Source organism: Pristis pectinata, chromosome 17 (genome assembly GCF_009764475.1).
Source record: "Pristis pectinata isolate sPriPec2 chromosome 17, sPriPec2.1.pri, whole genome shotgun sequence".
NCBI classification, from domain to species: domain Eukaryota; kingdom Metazoa; phylum Chordata; class Chondrichthyes; order Rhinopristiformes; family Pristidae; genus Pristis; species Pristis pectinata.
Window position 1 is genome coordinate 10,907,204 of NC_067421.1, and position 24,103 is coordinate 10,931,306.

At 41.8% G+C, this 24,103-nt stretch overlaps 1 protein-coding gene across 1 annotated transcript; it reads right to left on the reverse strand.

The window, feature by feature from the left end:
• Positions 1-9,217: 9,217 nt before the first annotated feature.
• LOC127579178 (immunoglobulin lambda-1 light chain-like) lies at positions 9,218-14,712 on the reverse strand. Its single transcript, XM_052031787.1, has 3 exons — positions 14,599-14,712; positions 14,167-14,508; positions 9,218-9,600 (listed from the first exon to the last, which is right to left on the reverse strand). Exons 1-3 carry the CDS (start codon positions 14,645-14,647, stop codon positions 9,278-9,280), a joined length of 714 nt encoding a protein of 237 aa, XP_051887747.1. The 5' UTR covers positions 14,648-14,712; the 3' UTR covers positions 9,218-9,277.
• Positions 14,713-24,103: the final 9,391 nt, after the last annotated feature.

Sequence of the window (24,103 nt, forward strand, 5' to 3'; positions counted from 1 at the left end):
GCAGGCTGAACCGTGCTGTAAAATGAAGAGGATCGATGGAGTTACTGCAGGCTAATGTTTTATCAGCCCTGGTACTACCACAGAAAGGAACAACTGAATATGAAATGGACTTCAGTTGCTCAGAAATAATGCTCGATAAATGTTCAGCCAGTTAATTGTGATAAAACAAAACAGTGACGATTTATGAAGCTTTTTGTAAGCCGTTTTAGCGATGCATATCGGGGACCTACTTAACTCACAGAGGAAAGGTGATATCTGTTTCAACTTGTGATCCATGTCCCACATTCCTGGGTGCCAGTGCGATACCCTACAGCCTTGAAGCTAATTCCCTGTTTGAGAGTTTAGCTACCAAATAGAAACCGATAGGTACATTTTCCTTTTTCAATCTTTTTATTCATTTTCAAATTAGTACAAAATAATACATATAACATTAGTGATTCTACATATGGTACATTTGGAACCTTTGTTAGGTACATTTTAACAAATACTTTAACGGTTTTTAGCTGATATCTCACAGCACCATTCCATAATAAGCATCTTTGAACCAAAGAAATTAATAACCTTCTCATTGTTGGAGTGAAGGTCAAAGGACAATCCGTGAAGCTATTATCTTCGCAATGGGACAGAATTGTCGCTCGAGCTATGGACAATTTCAATTTCAAGAGAAAGTTTATAAAGTCATTTGAACTGAGAAGAAACGAGAGGGGCTTACGAGTTTAGTGAATACTTTTCCTGGAAAATGGGTGTCTGATTCAAATTTTACTTCGAATATTGCGGGTGTCGATGGCTGTTCGGGGGAGTGCATTTGACAAGGTCATGAGGCAATTGCACAAGAGAATAAGAAGTGTGAGAAGGCAATAATTATCTTGCATGGGTCCGTAGTTAAGGGTGGGGGCAGGCAGGCGTTTCTGTAACCGCAAGAAGTGGGGTCCATGTATAACACGTATTATAATCTGAGTCGTAAATCTAAAAAAAATTAAAACGACAAAGGTATGAGAGGTAGAGTGGTTGGGAACTTCATCGAAGGGCATGACGAAGCATAAGCGGTCGCTAATACTTACAAATCTGTTGTGCATTCCTTTTTAGATACAAAGGTACAAAGGGAAAGGTGATCCAATCATGGCTATGGATTTTAGTAAGGCGTTTGATAAGGTTCCTCATGGTAGGCTTCTTTAGAAGGTCAGAGGCCTAGGGATCCAGGAAAGCTTGGCTGTGTGGATTAGGAATTGGCTTGCCTGTAGAAAGCAGAGGGTTGTGGTGGAGGGAGTGCCCTCGGATTGGAGGGCAGTGACTAGTGGTGTCCCGCAGGGATCAGTACTAGGACCTCTACTTTTTGTGATATTTATAGATGACTTAGATGAGGGCGTGGAAGGCTGGGTTAGTAAGTTTGCGGACAACACTAAGATCGGCGGTGTTGTGGATAGTGTGGAGGGCTGTCGGAGCTTACAGAGGGATATTGAAAGGATGCAGAGCTGGGCTGACAAGTGGAGTTCAATCCGGAGGTGGTACACTTTGGAAGGACAAACTCCAGGGCAGGGTACTGGGTAAATGGCAAGGTACTTGGCAGTGTAGAGGACCAGGGGGATCTGGGGTTTCGTATTCACAGTTCACTAAAAGTTGCCTCACAGGTGGATAGAGCAGTTAAGAAGGCCTATGGGATGTTAGCTTTCATAAGTCTTGGGATCGAGTTTAAGAGCCGCGAAGTGATGATGCAGCTTTACAAAACTCTAGTTAGACCACACTTAGAGTACTGTGTTCAGTTCTGGTCGCTGCATTATAGGAAGGATGTGGAGGCGTTGGAGAGGGTGCAGAGGAGATTTACCAGGATGCTGCCTGGATTAGAGTGTATGGAATATGAGGAGAGGCTTAAGGTGTTAGGGCTTTATTCACTGGAAAGGAGGAGGATGGGAGGAGACTTGATAGAGGTATATAAAATATTGAGAGGAATAGATAGACAGTCAGCGCCTCCTTCCCAGGGCACCAATGCTCAAGACAAGAGGGCATGGCTTTAAGGTTACGGGTGGGAGGTTCAGGAGAGATGTCAGGGGGAGGTTATTCACCCAGAGAGTGGTTGGTGCATGGAATGCACTGCCTGGGGTGGTGGTGGAGGCAGATACGTTGGACAGGTTCAAGAGTTTGTTGGATAGGCATATGGAGGAATGTGAGATAGAGGGATATGCGGGAGGAAAGGGTTATATAGCGTGAGGGTGGTTTGATGGATGGCACAACATGGTGGGCCGAAGGGCCTTTTTTGTGCTGTATGGTTCTATGGTTCTAACAAAAGAAGTGATGGCTTTTATTTGATCTAGAGAAGAGTGATATAACTTTGTCCGTGAAAAAAAATCAGTCAGAAGCCTAGGGAATGGGAGCAGTTTAGAATTCAGCAATAAAAAAGATGAAATGATGAATTGAGGGAGAAAACATTGAGAATGAAAGTAGACTTGAAATGACATGAAAACGGATTGCAAAACCTTGTACTGAGGAAGTGAAGGGTTAAGAATTGCAACCATACTTATAACTGGCAAACAATATATATATATATATGCATTTACATTTCTTTAGCAAGGACTAGCAAGCTGCTGACCCACTAGTTAGGTTGGAATGTTAAGTATGTTAAATGCCTTTGTTTCGGGTAACGAACCATTCCGGTATGTCAGACGGTGGCGATACTGTGTAATTAACATCGAGGTGAAGACTTGGTCTGAACAATGAAGGGTGATACCTGCCTTTGAAAGCCTTGATTATAACTCAGTTATACTAAGACAAAAGGTGTGATAGCTGTCTCGGGATCTCTATAGCTTGACCGAAACTCGCGGCGCCGTTTGCATGGGACGTGCGTGACAATTCCTGTATAAATGTCTGTCTGCCCTTTGTTCAGGGAGAACTCGGGAAGCGACTCTTAGCGAGTGCTGAAGAGAATTCTCCTAGCGGTGCACTGCCAATAAAGGTATTTGTTCCAATCGACCTTGTGGCACTGTGTTACTTACAGCGGACGGAAAGGGAAAATTGATTTCGGGACGACATTAGAAGCATGAAAAAATACGAACGTAGGCACCTGTAAGTCTCCTACAGTGAGAGCCCGACGGATTCATAAAGAGGAACAAAGACATTTCTGTACTATTTTCACAGAAAATGTCACAAATAACTTCCCAGAAATGCGAAGAACCAGAAAGCTAATGAGAAGCACAAGTTAAAGAAAATCAGTTCCAGTCAAAGTCGAGTTAATGGGACTGAAATCTGATACATCCCCCCGACCACATGACATGAATCCCAGATTACTAAAAGGAGAAGGCATAGAAATAGTGTATGCAATAATTTCCATATTACAGATTTCTATAGCGACTGAAAACGTTGGAGGGTGGCAAATATAATCAGATAATGTAAAAAATGGAGAGAGAAGGAAACCCAGGAATTAGAATCGAGTGAGGTCAACATCAGTAACAGGGAAAACGCTGAGGTCTACAATAACGGTTGTGATAACCAGACACAACGCGATTAGGCAAAGTTAATGTAGATTTATGGAAGAGAAATATTGTTTGACAAACTTGCTAGAGATTTTTTAAAATGATATAACTGGTAGACAAGTCAATGGAGAACAAGTTAATGTGATTTCTCTGGATTTTCGGGAGCACCGAATTTGCTATTTAATACATGCAAGGCTTCCCTTTCAAAGCTGAATTTGTCCCCTGCATCGCAGTTTCATCCATCAGCATTCATCCGCATGTCAGGTCCCAGCGGTAGAACGGACACACTGACGTTTCTGACAGTATAAGGATGAATATTTGGGAGGAAATAGGCCTAGGGATAATCAGCACTAATTTTAGGCCCAATGACGTCTTAAATCATGGGTGAAGCTTTTACAGGGGAACTACTGTTGTTTCTCACCTATTGCTTTCTACCATCTGATGAATAAGAGTTGCTCCACATCGAACACTATGTGGAAGAAAGACAGGATAATAAACGATCCATACAGTTGCGCGGAGAACCACGAAAATGCAAAAAGTTGCCTAGTAGTAAAATGCCAGACTGATTACACTGAATGTGGAGTGGCAGAGCAAGCAGTAGAGGAAATCAAAACTTTGACTGTCATTGGCGTATTTATTAAATACATTATTCATAACATTATCCTCCACATAATACTTATGTTAGCCGGCATTAGCGTCATGATAAATGGTTCGGATGGAAAATAGATTTACTGCCTTAAAACAATGCATTCATGTGGCCATTTGGACCATTAATAGTAGAAAAATTCATTCCAGCAAAATGCTCACGGTTGGTATATTCCTCATTTTTCTACTAAACTTTGCTCGACAATCAGTACAGAGCAGCCTCCCAGGAGCATCGGCAGATGCACCTGGATAGCAAATGCCAATCTGAGAAGCAGCAATAACAGCTACGCGTCTGCTAATGCGCTAAAGTAGAAACTTATGCACCAGTGTTTCGCCGCCCGCGGTCCACAGGCCAAATCCAGTCATGAAATGTGGCAGAGACTTTAAAAAGCATTGGAAGGTGTGATTCCATGAACAAGATGCTCGAAAGCAGAATGTTAACGCGAGAAAGACTGAAACCTTTTCAATTATTTCCAGCCTGAAATACCAACTGCATGCATCATTTCGGCCTCCTTTTGAGATCGCAACTATCACATGACTCTGGTTTCGGCCAATAAAATAAATTCCACATGATATCGATAAATGATCGGCCACATGAGCTGTGGTAAAAACAGGAAGCTCGACAATATCCTGTCTGTGGTACTGAAGGTCCAAACAAGTCTGATAGAACTTTGCTCATTCTCTCTCGCCTTCAGCATTTATTTCCTCTGGACAGAAATCTCAAAATGTCCTTTGCATTCTTAACGTTTTGGGAAAACTTCTGATGCAACTAGTGGCTGTTTTTATGATCGTATTTGAAGTCAGACGGAACAATAAATAGATAGCGAGCTCGTGGCTGGGATGAAAATAGTTTATCAAACGCATACCGTTCTGACTAATTCAGTCAGATGTTTCAGTGTATAAATTTAAGATTTTCTCAAGGTGTACTTTGGGTTTGGGCTACTGGTCGGCAGCAGGGACACAGCCCAACGTTTATACTTACTTAAAGATAGACTTAAATGTGGTCATTCCTGTGCGGATATGGTTTGTCCTATAATGTTATGGATGCGTGCGCATACATCTCCAAAAGCTGCTGAACTCAGATTCCTTATTGTTCTTAATATTGTTGCTAAAGTATCGTAAATGGGTATAAAATAGTTTTTGGACGACGTGCTAACGGAAAATAAGTTCTTTGTCGATGCTAACTGGAAAATTGCCTCACCAATAAAATAAGCAATTATTTTACGCGACGGCTGGTAAGAAATATGATGCGATGCGTTTCTGCCATCTGCTGGTCAAGTCGCACATGACACGAAGGCCAGAACTGTCTAAGTGTTGGCAGTTCCATGAAAAACTGCCTGTTTGGACCATGTAACATCTGAACTGAATTTTAGGAATCGGCCAGAAGGCGAATGACTAGAACTTACTGGCGACTCTCTTCGAGTGGATTCTAGAGAGTCCTCAGAAATGAAATTCTACGTGGAGTCCACTTGATGTCTATCAGGGAATGAGAAAATCGTAAAAGTGAAAGGCCGTTAATCTGGGAATCGAAACAAGAGCAACAAGCCCATTCAGTTAAATCAAGGGGAACGGCTGAGCGGGAAAATGATTCAAAAGTTTTGAATTAACTGACTCTGTTTTACAGTTTTTTAAAATATATATATATGAAGGCTCTTTAGCTACTAATAAAGTTTCTCAATATTAATACTTTGAATTTTATTCTGTTGTTGAATGGTTACAATAGTTTTCGAGTTCTTCGGCGTGTCAGGAACGTTCAGCAGCATCAACAGTCCGTGAAAGCTTTCACGGCCGACAAAACTTCAAAGCCATTCTCAGACTTGCCATTTTAGATTAAAGAAGGCCAGCGAGCACGTCAGCATCAGGGGATCTGCAGGAATCAAGTCCACAATTACCTGCACGTCGTTGGCCAGTACAGCTGGCTTGCCGCTGGTAACATATTCTGGCCTGGTTCCCGGCAAGCCATTAAACTATTCTTTTGGAAACTATTCATTGATAAATAAATATCAGTGGGTTGGGAATCAGCGAGGTTCGTGCATGTCAACTTTCTGGCGAAGTGAAATTCATGCAAATACATAAACGTGTTACTTGTAACATCAGAGTAACACTCACTAACCACGGCTGTCACATAAGCACCAACTCTTTGACGATCCAGTGTATTTATTCGGTAAAGAGAAGTACACGAGAGTGATAATCATTCATCAGGGAAGTGCACTGGGAATATTTCTGCAGAAAATTCTACTGAAATTGCCTGTATCAAATGAAAGAACCAGGAAAGAATTCCACACGAGGATCATGGCACAAGTTATTACGCACACATTGGTGTAAATTTACCGTTATATGCGCGTGACGTGTGCAACGAAAGATGCATATTACACTGAATTCTGTACATTAAAAAAACATTTCCAAGAGTACAGAAGCATCATGTATATTTCTGTCATTTGACTCCCACTTAACTCCAGTGCAACTCTTTTCAGTCCTTTTCCGATGTATCTGAAGAATATCGTGAAAGAATATTTATGAACATTTGCTCCAAGCACTGTGATATGCCAGAAAGCACGGCACCATGGAAGAATAGAGGAACGCTGATCATCAGACTAAAAGATGGTACAGATAGGGATATGACTGGGCAGAGTGGGAGGAGTAAAATGTCATGGTGCAAACAGGGACAATAGTCAGAGATCTGTAAATGGCAGTAAAAGCCAATTCCAATGTGGTTACTCTCCTTTGGTTCAAGCCATTGCATGCATATTGTCTGTATTGGATATAAAATATCACAGGGTAAAATATCAGGGATACGCAGGATGTTGTCGTTGAATTCCTGGCCAACGAACGATCCTGATAAGTAGATAACTGGGTTATTGTCACGCTGCTGATCTAGGGCCTCTGCCAGACATTTCATAGCAAGCCAATGCCGGTTCTCACAGCAATCCCATCTCTCCCACTCTTCTGCTATTTCATTGGGATATATGATTTCACCAAAGCCCATTATATAATTTATCTTCGCCAATTGACCAAACAAGCAGCATTTCTTTGGGGCGTCGGTGGAAACCGAAGGCCACGAAGGTCGGGAAAACTGAGGAGGTCACAGGGAGAAAGTGCAAATTCCATACAGGCAGATCCAAGATAGAAACCGGATCGCTGGAGCTGTGAGAGACCTTCACCACTCGCAGCGTAACTGTGTTCCATCACAGGACACTCCACGGAGACCAGAGGTAGAGCTGGGTCGTCCTGAGAATCCGTAAGATGGTGCTTAGACCTTCTGGTAGATCTAATGAATTCAATTATCTAATGAAGTTTGTGGATGTAAAGGGGAAAGAAAAGGTAGATTACATTCGTTTCATTTAAATATTTCAATTATTAATTATTTTTAAAACTTTCATGTTTTAGGGGTTCAATTGTTAACATTTTAATCAGGTTTAAATAAAAGCATGGAATTCGTTGTAAAGGTTTCCAAATGTCAGAGAAATTCAGACACAATTAAGTTTCCAGAAATTTGATGGAGGGCAGAGTTTGGGGTGGACCTCCCCGTTGTCAAAGCTTTGGAGACGGTTTTCATGAGCGGGGCGTGCTGGACCATCACATGACGCATTTATTTGAATGGGGATTGTGGGTGTAAAATATAAGGCAAATGTAAATTACATTTGGTTTAATTATTTCTTTTTCTGGTGGAAGGTTCCGCCGCACTCAGCGGTTCGCTGCTTGTTTCTGGGTCAGTCTCAGCCAGCGAAATGGGCCTTCCAGACCCGGAGAAAACAAGTTCGACGGGCAGTGAATATGCATTGCATATCGCGTCTTCACTCAGGAAACACGGGGACAAAAGATGACATCATCTCTCTCAATGCTCAACTCCACCTGCCATTATTTTGCTTATTCGTCAAATTATTTTCTTATTTTCACCAGTCTTCCCAGTTTACTCCACCTTGTTATGTTTTGGGATCCGCCAACTCGTATACGTCACTCTTTGTTCTGACCCACAATTGTTCTCTGATTGGCTGGGTAGGTGAAGAACACTCTTTGTTCTTCACCTACCCAGCCAATCAGAGAACAACCGTGAATCCCTGCTTTCGACTCATACCTCCCAAACAATTGCCAGCCCACATTTTCAAGTAATTTAATGTTTGACCTGAAGATCCTGTCTGATACTTATGTAGACCTATTCCAGACTCGCCCATTGGGGAATCAATTTCTCCACGGCCACATCTCACATCGCAAATGCTAAATCTCCCTTTCCCAGAGCAAATTATCCCATCTATTGATTCGTCCAGACAGTTGCTTAGACGAACTATGGTAGCCAACTTTGTAAGTTTTTGTGCGTATTCTTAAAGGCGTGAGACGCCAAGCAGCTCTGCATAAATCCAGCACCCCTTCGTGATTCTGGACCCGAGACCGCTAGAAATCAATCGGAACTAGCCTCCTTTCTCTTGAGCTGTTACTTGCGATGAGTTTGAAATTAGTCTGGATAGAGACTATGGCCCTGGAGAATACTGTGGCGAGGTTGTCATTATTGTGACATGACATTGAAGGAGACGACTCTACTAAAACTGGGCAGCTGTGATCAAAGATTCTAACGACAGTTTGACTTGTGAGATAACCTCTTGCGTGATAAATTCATGCGTAAATATAATTACTGAGCGGCGTTTGAAATCATCCTATAGTTTAGAAAATAAAGATAATGCAATTTCAATGCTTAGCACCGCTGTAAGTTGAATGAAGATGATCACGCATAATTGACCTCAATCGGTCTGAGCAGACAACTGACAAGAGATTTCATCACGTGCCCTGCTTCTTTTCATGAAAGTACGGACCCACAGTTGCTTAAGAGCGAAACCCACCCGGCAATACCCTTTTAAAAATGTTGTCAGATGAATTTACGAAATATTAATTTTGGGCATAATCATATCTATAATCAAATATTCAGAATATTACTACTTTTTGGTACAAAGTCATTCGATCAATGTGGGAGATAAGAGAGATTTTATTGCATTCCCCTACGTGTAATGTTGCACTGAACCTCCGATCAGCTCAGAATTCGATTGCGGCCAATCGGTTCAAGCCGACACACTGCACATCTGCTGTGATTGAAATTGTCTCAAATAAATTCAAACATATAATATCGAAACATGATATTTATTTTCAACGGTAACGAAATAGTACATAGGCTGGTTGAATCACATACAACCGGATCTCTCGACGATTGCCTTGAGCGGGTTTGCCTGAGTCTCGTGTTTAACCACACAGGAGTAAAGCTCGTGTGAGTTCCAGACTGAGGCTGGCAGAGTCAGGTAACTGCTCGCACTGAACGTGTTGTCAGTATCCTGCTGGACCCGACTGGTCTCAACGCCATCCCTTCTCGCACTGCCGTCCACAGTCCACTCAATGTCCACAGCGCCCGGATTAAACCCGCTCACCAGACACACCAGGGTGGCGGTGCTCTTTCTCATGATTTCTTCTGCTGAAGGTCGCATGATGGAAACCTCCGGCGGGCGCGGCTCTGAAAAATGGAAGAAAATTCAGCAAGGTCAATTATGATTTGACATCGAAGTCTGAATCATTCCGAGACCTTTGCTCTTACAATTAGCGTCACTGCAGCCGAATGAAAACCTTTGTTCTGCAGAACCTCAGTGATACAAATTGCACAGCGACAGAAGCTCAGAGTTCTGGGGGGAAAAAAAGTGTGAATATTTTCAGAATATCGACACATAACAGACAAAACAAACCGTTGCAAAAGAAGAATTCAATCTAATGACACATCTTGTATCTCTAAATTAATAGCGCCCGCAAAGATATCGCCTATTTTTCAAATGTCTCACTTCCTTCGCTCATTATGGATTCAATTAGAATTTGGATCTGAATTTGAGGCGATGGGAAGCGTCGTTAAAATGAAAGATAAAAATAATTTTGGGCACTCTTATATTCTAATATTTTCGTACGAGTCAAATTTCCACTGAAAATGTATCTAGGAAGCTGTAAATTTAAAAAAGTAGCAGATCCTAATCTTTAGTTAAATATTTAGTCATATTTAAAAGAAAGATACCGCAATAGCTCTGACCATTCCCGGTTCAATTTAGTTTACTGCCAACCTCGTTTGTTGAATTCTGTCTCGAGCTTTGTTCTAATTCTGAAGGTGACAAAATTCTATTTAACTGCCTTTGAGGTTTCCGGACAAATCCCAGATTTCAATTAAACAAAAATTGTCCGGTATGTAATGTGCGAATTCTTAACATGCACGTCAATGCTAGGAATTAATTCGTTATATTTTAATCCAAAAATCAACCAAGATTGATGAAACAACTTATCTCCCCATGGAAGAATACTATGCGCAAATTATCAAAATGTTGAAAAAACTTCGCAGCAATCGCGTCACACGAGCAATCTGCTTCACGGGAATAGATCTAGGATCAGAGGGTCACACAACATGTCATTTTAATTAAGGCAATCATTTTCCAATAAATGTGTGATTCTCACCAAGTATGTCACTGCTAGAAAATAATGTCCTAGAATTAATCTGTAGTTGAATCTAAAAATGTTCTTGCCAATATGTATCCATTATCCAAAATGGATGAAGCAGGTATACCCTCATTTTCAAATTGCTTTTTGCGTGAGAATTCTGTGCGCAGATTATCTGCACCGTTTCCCATTGGTGAGGCTGAACGCACGCATAGCCCGTTGTGACCGTTTCAAGAGCAAAGACACATCTCAGCTCCAAAGTGATTTCCGTTCAGGCAACAAATCTTTTGTCTTGCTAAGGATTCGCCACTTTGCGCGGCTTTCATTCCCTTCAAGTTTTCTCAATACATTGGGTTATGTATAACTACGTTGGGAGTCAGCAAATTCGACAGCGAACTCCCTTGAAGGTGGCACGGAATGGATATTTAAAAATATAGATTATTAATGAAACAAACTATAATTGAACGGAGGTATTTTTTTATCTCGCATTATTCCGTTCTAACCTGATTTATCAGAATACGTTAATATCACAGCATATCCAACGATACTGAATTTTCGATGACGCGAATGACAAAAGCACTTACTTAACCCAATGTATTGAGAAAATAAGCACTAATAGAATATTCAGGTATATTCGTATCCAGAAATGTGCATAACAAGAAAAAAATAATGTGTTTCCGGCTCTCAATATTATACAGTTTAAGGTGATCTCGAAGATGACAGATCATTACAGCAAGTTGCACGCTGTCCCTGTAAATGTTTTGGGAATTAAGAAGTATTTTGTAAGGTTTTTATACTTTAGCCCAACATTGATTTCAACAGGATTGTAACGACCCATTGTAAGCGGTCAAACACAATCCGACACTTAGAAATTGAAAGCCCAGAAGGAAGTCCATCTCGCAGCTCAAAGGTTTTAAAAACATAACTCGCTGTCTATCTTTGACAGTTGCTTATCCACTTCACTTTAAAGTTTGCGGTTAATTCCGCTTTTATATTTGGGGTACAAAATCGTCTCCGAACACCTTGCAAAATATCCGAATTTCTCTAAATAGCCTTCAAATAATTACATTCACAAAGCCCTTTCAAGGACTCAAATATCCCAATGAAATGTTGCGCGATAAAAATTGACCCCATCAACATCAGAAAACCTCATGTCGGAGGAACAGCATTTGAGACCAATGTATAGCTTTTCACAGATCTTTAAACGAATACATAATTCTCTAAAGCAAAGAGTTGGAGAGAAGAAAGTGCTATCAAGAGGGAATTCCAGCACTTGGGCCATTTGCAGCCGAAATCCCAACTACCCATCGTGAAAGCATAAAGTTAGCAGATAGGAGGTCAAAGTTACCTGCTCAAATATAAAGGATCAAAGGGTGGAAGATTATAAAAATGGAAATGATTCAATCCTCGTACGATTGAGCTGAGACTGAACGTGAGGCATTCCTTAATAAGGAACAAACATAAAGTGGTTTGGAGCGAGTTGGGACACACAAAACAGAGCTTAGCGGAACTCAAGTTTTACGGAGTGTGGACTGAGGGGAGGTTCGGCGTAAATTGGAAAAGTTAACTCGGGCGATGCTGAGGGGGTAAGAGATTTCCAGCTCGGTAACTTCCTCAGCACTGTTCCTGCCTCAGCTCATCCTCCGGTGAAAACTCAACTATGCTTCTTCTGTCTTGACTTTTCTGTCTGCTCTCAAAGGTAAAGCCTCGCGTTATTGGTGACATCTTAATAATGGCTTCCACAACTTAAAGTTTCAACACCATCAATAATATAAATCGCTCTTTGGCTGTTATCTAAAGCTTATCAGATATTGAATCCAAAACGCCATATAAATATATTATATTATTTGCTTTCACTTAAACTAACTCATCCTGACAAGCAAACGGATATTTACTTTTTAGTCGGGATTGTTCAAAAGATCAGCGGTCAATTCCCTCTGAAATCCAAATGAATAAACAAATATTGATCCTATTGTTGCAGTGATTTTATAACCTAAAAAGCATACACTGGAAGATAATTGCTTTTGCACCCGTGTCTCCCAATAATATCGCAATTAATTGTGGTCATTTTATGAGGTGTTAGAATGCCGATGACACGAATCATAAAAGGAGCAAAATAGAATGTTATTAAAAAAGTAAGGCACGAGAACTCTGAAACTCGATCTTGAGATATTCAGTTAGGAAAATTAACGTGGCTGAATGTTCCCCTCTTCCGGTGTCTGGTTTGGTATCGCCACACGATCCCCCAGAATCGTGATGGTTGCAAAACCTCCGGAGGGTTTTAATGGGAGATAAAATTTTGTCGCGTTATTTTTTCATTTGAATTTAGTCTTTTTACAGTCATTAATTTCAACGTGTTTATAGGGAACATAGTTAAACCAGTCTGAAACACAATGAGAATCATTGACTCCGAATTCCCAAAGGAAATCGACCTCGCAGCCCTGTTTTCTTTAAACTTAGTTCAAGATTTGCCTTTGCAAATAGTTTACCTACTTCTCTTCAAAGCTTCCTCTGCATTCTGCTTAATCAAGCTTTAGACCTGAGGCACAACATGTTCAGAAAATACCATTATTTCTCAAGTAATTATAACATCCATTCCGTTGTCGACTGCACAAAATATCCTGTAGGAATATTATGGAAGAAAAATTGAGCCCAGAGAAATAAGGTGAAATCAAACGAGAGGAGCAGATTTTTAGGCAAAGTCGTAACGTTTAGGGCGACTTTAACGGAGGAGAGAGAGATGGGGGACAGAGAAGCTCCAAGAGGGAGTTGCAGAGTTTAGGAATACGGCAGATGAAAGCGCTCCGAACCACGGTGAAGACATTAAAATTCAGTGATGATCAAGTGGCCAATATTAGATGAACTCAAACATCTTAGAGGATCTGAGATTACAAAAGTGGAAAGGTATTAACCCTCAGAACGATTTGATAACAAAGATGGGAATTATTACATCGAGACGTGGTTAAACTAGAAGATGTAGGCCAGCAAAAACAGTACGTGCAAATTAGGACGTGGAGCCAGGGTTTTGAAATACCAAGTCTGAAGAAGGAAGAGCAAGAATAGGTCAGGAATAAATAGGGAAAGTCAAGTTGGACAATGTTGCAGAGGTGAAAGTAGGCGTTCGCTATTTCCAGCTCAGTAACATGTTCGCCTCTTCTCCTGCCGCAGGACAACTGACGGGGTCACTTCATCCATGTCTTTGCTAACTCCAGTCTAAACTTCCCTTGTCTGCTTTCGCAGCTAAATCCTCGCAGTCGTGGCAAAGTCTTATAAATGGCTTCCGTGCCATCTTCAAGACTTTAATATCGGTCGCCTTTTATGTTTGGTTGTTTAAATTTCATTGGACGCTGAACTTCAAACTCTATATAAATATATTTTAACACTTATACTCTTTATTAAACATATTCACCCCACCAAGCAAATGGTTCTATTTCTTCTTTTCAGTCTGTCATATTCCAAAGATCAGAATAACTTGAGCGATGAAGAAACAGGATGGAAATATACGGATTAATATTATTGTTCCAAGGAATTACACCTGAAAGGAAAAAGAAACAACCGAAAGCCAACGATTGACAGATTCCAAGTTTTACACTGTGAATAATTTACTTACTGCTCAGATTCAGTTTGGTTCCTTTCCCGAAGGTGAGTATACCAGAGCTCGCCACACCACAGTAATAATCAGCAGCATCTTCCGGCTGCACGTTGGTGATGGTTAAATACATCTGGTTGCTTGACGACTCCACAGAACCGGTAAACCGATCTGGAATTCCCGAGGCTCGGTCGTTATATTCATCCCACACAAGGACGGGGGCGCTGCCGGGTTTTTGCCAGTACCAGCTCGTGTAATAGCTCCCGATGTTGCCGCCTGACATGGTACAGGTGATCTTAACGGTCCCCCCCGGCGAAGTTGAGATAGATGGGGACTGAGTCAAGGCTATCTCCGCGTTAATGGCTGGTGAAGTAACAAATTAATCTTAGAACGTTTAATCCATTAGCACGATGTAAAGAGCAGCAGCCTTAACGGGTAAAATGTTCTACTTACCGTGCAAGCAGAACGCCAGCGTAGCAAGAACCGGAACCATTTCAGCCATGGTGAAGGAGTGGGAAGTTTTGCGACAGAAGTCCGGTTCTGGTCGCGTTCAAAGCCTCGCCTTAAGAAGCCTGGAAATTCAGAACGTCATTAAGTATTAATTATACACGCAAATTTCTAATCACGTGATTCACACGTCATGTGTTAACTGATTCTTCTACAGCTTCAGCCATTCCGGGAAAAGAAAACAAAGTCACATACACCGAAGTATGAAGGAGAACAGTAGAAAACAGTAAACTGGAGAGGAAGGATGGAGATAACTGCATGCTTTTGTTTTTTTATTCACTTACTCCCTCAGATGAGAATGGGCGAGAGTGAGAAGCAGAGATAGGACTTGATAAATGTGCCATAATGGGACAGACAAATATATTGTTCAATGAGTTATTTTGTGGCAAATACATTGAAGATTTCACGAAAGGTTTTGAAAGCCGTTTTCGCAAAAGATCTGAGGGATCTTAAGGTCACATCAAAAAGTTTAATATCTGTGTATTTCAACTTGTGATCCACGTCCAAATCTCCTGTGAGCTACCTGGTATATAAAGGCACAGCATAAGCCTTGCACCAGATTTCTTTGCATTTTACTGGAATGAGATTTCAACTCTAAAGTTTAACCCGAGATGTATACTTTTATAAATACGTTAAATGTCTTCATCCGGTATTTCACAACACGATTTCACCATGAGTATCTTTAGACCAATGAAGATAGTAACCTTGCCATGACGGAGACAAAGGGCAAAAGAGAGTCCAGGAAGGAGAGGAGTTTTCGCTTCAGACGTGATCGATTGAACTTTAAATAATAGTTCGTAATATCACAGTAATAGAAGAGAAATGAGGGAGATTGCGAGTTCAGTAACTACCTGCCTGTTATTTTATACAAGGTAGATGTCTAAATCTTATTTCCCCTTGAGGAAACTGTTGGGATCGGGGGAGTGCAGTCAGACCCAGGAGCGTAGCACCACGAGTGACTCAACTGCACCAGAAGGGAGGAAGAAGAGTGAAAGAGCAGTGCTGGTATGAGATTCATCAATTCGGGGTGGGGGACGTCGGGCGTTTCAGTGGGCGCAGATGTGACAGTATTGTGCCTGAGTCAAGGATGTCACTGTACAGCAACAAAGGATCCGAAAAAGAGAAAGGAGGGGATGAAAAATCAGATAGGGTGGTTCATGGCGGTACCGAGGACATAGATTAAACTAAGGGAAGACGCCCTGAAGACAGAGTTTACGAAGGTAGGAAAGAGGTGAAGAAACGGGAGTTCAATGGCAGAAATCTTAGGATCACTCCGGGTCTCCCATGCAGAAAAGACGGTGCAGGAGAGAGGGCTTTAGATTTTTGAGATAAGGGGATCAAATCTGGAACATGTAGAACGTTTACAACTCAGACTGGTTGCAGCCCAGCAGGACCAAGGCCAAAATATGTGACACCGACAGCAGATGATGCATTTGAAAAAGCCTTTGATGATGTTTCACATGAGAGGTTAGGGTGCAAATTTCGAACACAGACACATAATAAAGAGGCATATAAGGATATTAGTTATCAGACCACAAGCAGAGAGTCATCGAGTTTTACAGCACCAAGCAACCGCTTCGGCCGACTTTGCCCATGCCAACCAAGGTGCCTCACATTACCATTTGCCTGTGTTTGGCCCAGATCCCTCTCAACCTTTCCTATACGTGTACCTCTCTAAATGTATTTTAAAGGTAATTGCATCCGTCTCTTTCACTTCCTCTGGCAAAGGAGAAGGAATAAATGAATTTTTCTTCACTGACTAGTGAGATACTGCAGGGACCCAGCTAATCATAATATGTATTAATGATTTGGAGGAGAGAACAGAACGTATAATTACCAAGCTTGTTCATGACACAAAACAGCGCGGAATAGTGAACCGCGAGAAGGATGCAAAGAGGCAAGTTGCGTGAGCAAATTCATGAAGGAGAACATGGAAGCTATCCACCGCGACAGGAAAGGTGAAGTATTATTGAAAGGATGAAAGCTTTTACGAAGTAATATGGGTGTCTTGACACGCTGGTCACCGAAAGCAAACATTAGGTGAAGCGGTATATTGGTCTTCATTGCAAGAGGCTTTAAGTGCAGAAACAAGGCCATTTCTCACACGCGGTACTCCTGCGCCTTGGTGAGATCACACCTGGAGTACTGCATTTGCAATTGTGGTCTCCTTACTTATGGAAAAATATACTTGCCCATACTCTAGGGAAAAGACAGTGATTAATTATCCTATCTATGCCCTCATAATCTTCTATAGCCCTCTAACACCACCCCTCAGCCTCCTTCAGTCCAAGGCAAACAGACACAGCCTATCCAATATCTCCTTATAAGTCAAGCTCTCCAGCCCATGCAACTTTCCTGTAAATACTTTTTGCACCCTCTCCAACTTAATCACATACTGCACACGATACTGCAAGTGCGGCCCAATCAACAACCTCTACAACTGTAACATGGCGTCCCAACTCCCACACTCACTTCGGATGATGAAAGCAAACATACCATATGCCTTCTTCACCACGCTGTACACCTGTGTCACCACTTTCAGGGAACTATGTACATGTATCCCAAGGTCTCGCTGTTCAATAACACTCCCCAGGGCCCTGCCGTTCACTGTGTTTGTCCTGGCCTGGTTTGAATTCCCAAAATGCATCACTGCGCGCTTGTGTGAGTTAACTCCCATCAGACATTCTCTTGCCTACTTTCCCAATTGATCTCTCTCCTGTTGTAACCTTAAACAACCTTCTTCACTGTCCACTATAATATTCGTGTCATCTGTAGACTTACTAATCATGCCACTTACATTCTCTTCCAAATCATCAATATATATTTATTTATTTTATTTATTTATTTGCAGCGTGGTAACAGGCCCTTCCGGCCCAAAGAGTCCGCGCCGCCCATTTTAAACCCAAATTAACATACCCGTACATCTTTGTAATGTAGGAGGAAACCGGAGCACTCGGAGGAAACCCACGCAGACACAGAAGACCGTACAAACTCCTTACAGACAGCAACGGGAATTGAACCCCGATCACTGGCGCTGTAATAGCGTCACACTGCTGGTTTCGCGTCTCCAATCTGAAAAGCAAACTTCCACCACCATCCTCTGTTTCCCACCACCAAGCAAATTCTGTTTTCAGTTTGCTCTATCACCCTGGACCCTATGCATTCTCACATTCTGGATCAGCCAACCATCCTAGACCCTCTCAAAGGCCTAGCTAAAGACAACGTAGACAAGGTCCATCACCCTGCCCGCATTCACACTCCTGGTCACCTCCTCAAAGAAAACGTAATCAATTAAATGGTAAAAAAGAGTCTAAGGGTGGATTGACCTACTCCTATTCCAGTTTTCCTTCTTTCTCTGTTTTTATCATCTCAAGTTTCTACTATGCTATATCCTTATGACCGAAGAAGCCACGATAATTGAATTATTCCCATGCATATCATGTAAAACTGCTGCGGCTAATCCCTATCCAAGCTCCATGTTTTACTTCCAGTTTCCAAGTGAAACGTCCTGGTGATAAACCTCTGCAATACATTTTAAAATACTGCTACCTGAAGATTTTGGGAAACGGATGACTCATGGATTAACGGAGGAGTTATCAAAGGTTCTCAGGAAAGGGGGATATGGAAGCTTGGAGTGGGAACATTGCTCGTGACGTAACCTGAGAGTTTCCTGAGGTCAGGCGAAGCAAATTATGTTATCAAAAGTCCACTGAGTATACGTTAAAAGGCATGATTTGAAAAGTTTGGTCCAATGAGACCCTGGCAAATATGTGATCCACATGCTCGCAATATTGCCGTTTCTGCACTGGCCAGCAGTTGTTCTGGAGTCCGTAGCGCTGCACGCATAAGGCCTCGGTACCTTTCTCCGCTTTCTCAATTCCTTTTCTGGTGCATAATGCGAATCATTGCCAGAAGGTTTCTGGAGTCATAAACGAATTCCGAAGTCACAAACTGCATGGCGGTGACCCACCGACCATCTTCCCGATCCGCTCCGCCGCTGGTCTAAGCACTGACTCGAGATGCACACTTAACACAGGGATGTTTGCACTAGGATCCTGTTGTACCGCGAGCCCATTCATTTAAGTCGCGAATACAGTACATTGAGAAAGAAAGTTAAGAACAAGGTTACTACCATCTTAAAATATTTGTGTTTGGTTAAATATTTTTAACAGCGGTGATTTGTTTGGGTTTATTTATATTTTTAATCCCTTGAATTGTTTATTTAATCGCTCAAGATAATGAAACATCTTAACAGAGGTCAACGTTGATGATGGGTTTTACGCTGTGTCTCAGGTTTCCAGAAGACCTCGGTTGGTGCGGCTTGTTCCGGCCAATACACCTCAACCAGTTCCGTTCATCATCACCTTGCTGGCACACAGAGCCCTCTTGAGATCGTCCGAGACCTCCAGATCTGAGAAACATAAGGGACCGGGTGGAGCAACAGCCCCATGCGGGAACATCCAGGCCAATGTCTTTGAGGGATCCGGTTTTCAATGTTGGGAATGGTCCATTCAATATTCCTGCCCCAAAGATGAATTTCCCCAAAGTTTCTGACGAAGTGTCTTCCACTTGAAAGGTTAGCTCTGTTTCCCTTTTCCCAGATGTTGCCTGACCTGCTGAGTTTTTGCATCTTTTTATGTTTTTGGTATTAATTTCTCCCTTGTCTCTAACAGTCCGTAATGGGTTTTACATGGTACAACATTTCCACCTACTGGCCAAGAGGCAGAAAGCAAGCATGATTTAAAATCCAGCTGTCTTTGAATTAACAGCACATGCTTCTGATTGTATGCTGCGCCCTATATCCAGTCCCGATGAATGCAGCTGAATACCAAGGGACTTACTGAATTTGAGTTGTCATTTTAATAATACGATCAGCAACTAAGGCTGGTATCGGTGATGGTGAGCATGAAGCTGTTAGATTGTTATTAAAAAGTCACCTGGTTCACTAATATCCTTCAGTGAAGGAAACCTACCGTGATGGTTAATCTGAATGAGATTCCAGACCCAAAGTAACGTGCGTCCCTCTACCTACTCGAGCGGCTTAACTAGTTTAATCGAAAGGCTGTGAAAGTTATAACAGGAAAGAACTCAAATAATGTGGTGTTGGCGTTCTATCCAGGTCTGATATTTATTCAACATTGTCTCCGTTTTTGTATTATTTTCCCCAGAAATGAACCTCAATATCTCCTATGCACACTTAATATTTTTTGACAAACTGGTGGTGTTGTTATCTTCTGTTTTTGTAACTGTGTTCCAAATTAGCCAGAACAAAGAATAGATACCGAGTTCGTGTCTGGGATAAGAGTGGTTGAAAAACACTCTCCGTTTCGGCAAATTTCAGTCAGATGCTCCAGTATGTAAAGTTGAGTTTTGCTAGTGCATACGTAGTATTCGGGGCAATGGGCCCAGAGGCAAGAATATCGCCCAAACCCTCCTCCACCACACCTTCCCCCACCCCCCCGCCGACCACCACCACCCCACACCACACACCCCCGGAAAACAACTAAAGATATGTCTAACATAAAGTACAGATACCCTTCTCTTATGTCAGGAATGAATGCCTGTGTCCACCCATAATCCGTGAAATTAAAGCAATAGGTCGACAAAGGAGCCATTTTCACTATGGTCTGTGTATTCAATACTGCGCCATTGACCCCACACTTTTCTCAGTCTTTCCTGCAGCAATGTTGCATCTCGTTTCTTGTAAGCTGCCCGCGGGAGTAGAGATAATCTTCGCAACGAATAGGAATCGTTCAACCTATTCAAAATATAGTCCAGAATCAAAGTTATCCAAACTTCAGTCGTCACAGTTCGCAGGACAATACATGTGCGTATTTTCAGAGGCCAAGACATCAGCAATGCACACAAGAAGTGGCCTTACACTCAACACCTGCAAAGTAGAGGTCCCCTAGCAACCTGCCCCTGCTGCCACACATTGTCCTCCAGCAATGAAGAACTGACGGTAAGGACCCTGGAAAAACGTGCACTACTTCCTATATTTCGAGAGGCACGGTGTGATGAATTCACCACGGTCTTCGATGCATCAGCATGGCCTTTGGTTGATTGAGGAAAGGGCACTTTGAAGATCAAAACCTCAGAACATGACAAAGAAACTCATGGTGTGCCACCACGGTAGTGATTCTTGCCCACATTTGGATTAGTCTTCCACCGGGGTGGGGGTGTTGGTGGGGTGGGGGGGGGGTTGGTTGGGAAATGTTTCCTGCCGCTGGGCCCATTGCCCCGAACACCGCGTATGTACTGGCAAAACTCAACTTTACATATTGGAGCATCTGTCTGAAATTTGTCTAAACAGAGAGTGTTTTTACACCATTCTTATCCCAGACACGAACTCGGTATCTATTTTTTGTTCGATAACCCGATGGACTATGGTCGGAAATAAACCGGGAACAGAGCTTAATGTACCGTCAAAACTTGCAAGCTTTTGTTTAATCAATTTAATTGTCCTAATGTTTAGAGACATTTAAGAAATGAATTTCTGTAAAACTGCATATATTATTTCTTATAGTAATAATATTGCATCTGTTTAAACATAATTCATCATTTACAGATCAATGAAAGTATTACAATAAACACAATGATTACATAAAAAAGCGTTTGTGTTTCTTCATACCGGAAGTTCCTATTGAATTTAATGCTATCTTCCAATCCTATGTCAAGTCTGACTGACAAATGATCGGATAAATAGATTTCCAGCATCTTGCTGGAGAATATCAGCGAAACTGGACACAGCCATTGGACTCCAAATTGAATTCAGCTCCAGAGCAGAAGGATAAATGTCCTCGATACATCTTAGACTAATCAAAATCAGGACCTACTTGTGTGGGACACCAGCAGATCCCCGCAGGTCTACCAGTCACAACCAACATAATTTGGCTTAGCATCATATTAAACTTGCAATGCCAGGTGCACTGTCGATATCTTGTTCCGCTTAACTTCCAACACTACCAACCCCTCCACTGTGAAGTGTCAGGATTTCTGGAGAGAGATATAGGATCAACTTTACACGGTTACTGGCCGATGACACTTCATCAGAGCGTGTTCGCTGTCTCTCTTCACAGATGCTAACTGAATAGCTGAATCTGTATACTCTCGGGGGCTGCTGTGTGAGTGTTAAAGTGGGGCTACTGTGTGAGTGTGCCAGTGTTAGAGTGGGGCTACTGTGTGAGCGTGCCAGTGTTAGAGTGGGGCTACTGTGTGAGTGTGCCATTGTTAGAGTGGGGCTACTGTGTGAGTGTGCCAGTGTTAGAGTGGGAAGTGAGGCTTTAAAAAACAAAGAATATGTATACTCTCAGCATATTGTTTCAGAATTCCAGCATCTGCATTTCTTCCCTCGTCGATTGCAAGAAAGCAGGGAACTTTACCAACATCTATTCGGGCTATAAATGGAAACGTGTGGTAATTGTAATCAGAATAGCGTCAAGGGAACAACAGGATGGTCACACGGATAAAATGAGACTGCAGAGGGAAGACAAGAAGGAAGTATGAAATTAAGAGCAAATCAACCTGAGAAGCAGCTTGGCTAATGGGTTAGGGGAAGGGACAGAAACAGCAGAGCCCGTTCAAAATCAGTCCCAATTATAATGGCAAGTGTCTTTTCAGATGGGGATGAAACATGCATGAAAAATTAGATTAAGGATATGTTTTAAACTGGAGAAGCAAAGGTGCCAGTTTTTGCATTCTAAGGTATTCTTGATATAGCTGGCACGTATGTAGGATACCGCAGTACTTTGTGTGATCCATCCAGATGTGAAAAAAGTGACCAAATAAACTGTCCATTATAAACATTGAACTCTCTGTCACCTGGTTTTAAGAGACCTGGAGTAAGGACAAGTCGAGAGAGCGTAACGGTCTTAAGCTGCACCAGGGAATCAAAGATAAAGACGACGGTAACAATGGGCAGATTACCAGTTGTCAAATTGTCACGGTGAAAGAGGAGACAATGGCTAGAGAAGGTACCGTTTGGCACAAACTACGTATAATCCATCCGATTGATCATATAGGTGGATGTTTAATGGGGCTATAATCATGTTTGAGTATGGTATGTGAGGTGTCATGACTGTAAAACAGATTCTCTTCTACTAAAAGATCGTGAGATCTAAAGATTTTTTAAATATTTTATTATTCTTTATGATTATCAATGCCATGATTGTTCTCTTGATCTCTTGTATTACATGTACAATCATCGATGTTATATATTAATCTGCATTAATTTGGAAACTATACAAGATTTGAAAAAGAAAGAAAGATTCTTAAGTTTATTCTGTTGTCAATACCAGCCTTCCAAAGTCTACCCTCATTGTTGACCACAGTTTGATTCCTAAGGTATTTTGCTCTGCCAAAATAATCAATGGAAATTCTGGAAGGGCAAAGATTGACATAGCTTTACTATATTCCAACAATCCAGTGCTTCTCTTCTTCAAAATGCAATTGGAGTATAACAAATGTTCACCATGGCAATGTATCACTGCATGTCGAACGCATTAATGCTACTGCAATGTATAACTTGTGCTCCTTAAGAGAATAAATTAGAAACGTTAGTGTTCCACAGTTTAATGCTTTCCTGAAATGTATCAGGAAGAATATAATTGTAAATGGCTTTGTCTCTATGTGCTGTTTTGGGGAAACAAGATTTAAGGAGATGACCCCACATATCTCAATGACTGAACAGCATATAGTTTGCTTTCTGATCAGTTTGCACTTATTGATGGAGAAACAGTGCCCCATTCAGCTTTCCAGAGCATTCAGATGCACAAATTCGTCAGCACTACTGAGCCATTTAGCATGCTATTGGTTGGGCTTCTGGGGAAAATCGTTAAAACTCTGGGCATCGTGGAGACTCATAATCTCGAAATTTCTAACATCCAGCGAGAAAAACTAAATTAAAGACGTAGGCAAAGTCAAAAATAACAATTAAATAATGAAAGATAGGGTGTGAGAGAATAGACTCCTATCGCTCAATATACATTTGTAATACCTATTGCTCCAATATTGATACCCCATTCAAAATGGCTCTGTAAATATTCCAGCCTGACTCTGCTTCAAAACAGTCATTGAGTCATACAGCACGGAAATATGCCCTTCAGCCTAACTGGTCCATGCCGACCAAGATTCCCATCTCATCCAGTCCCATTTGCCCGTGTTTGACCATATTCCTATCCATGTACCTGCCCAAGTATCTTTCCAAAGTTGTTAATGCACCTGTCTCAACCACTTCTTCAGGCAGCTCATTCCATATACGGACTACCCTCTAGGTGGAAAACGTTGCCCCTCAGGTTCCTATTAAATCTCTCCCCTCTTACCTTCAACCTATGGCCCCTTGTTCTTGATTCTCCAACCGTGAGAAAAAGACAGGATGCAGTCACCCTGTCTATATACCTCATGAAGTTTTACACCTCTGTAAGAACACCCCTCATTCTCCTACACGCCAATG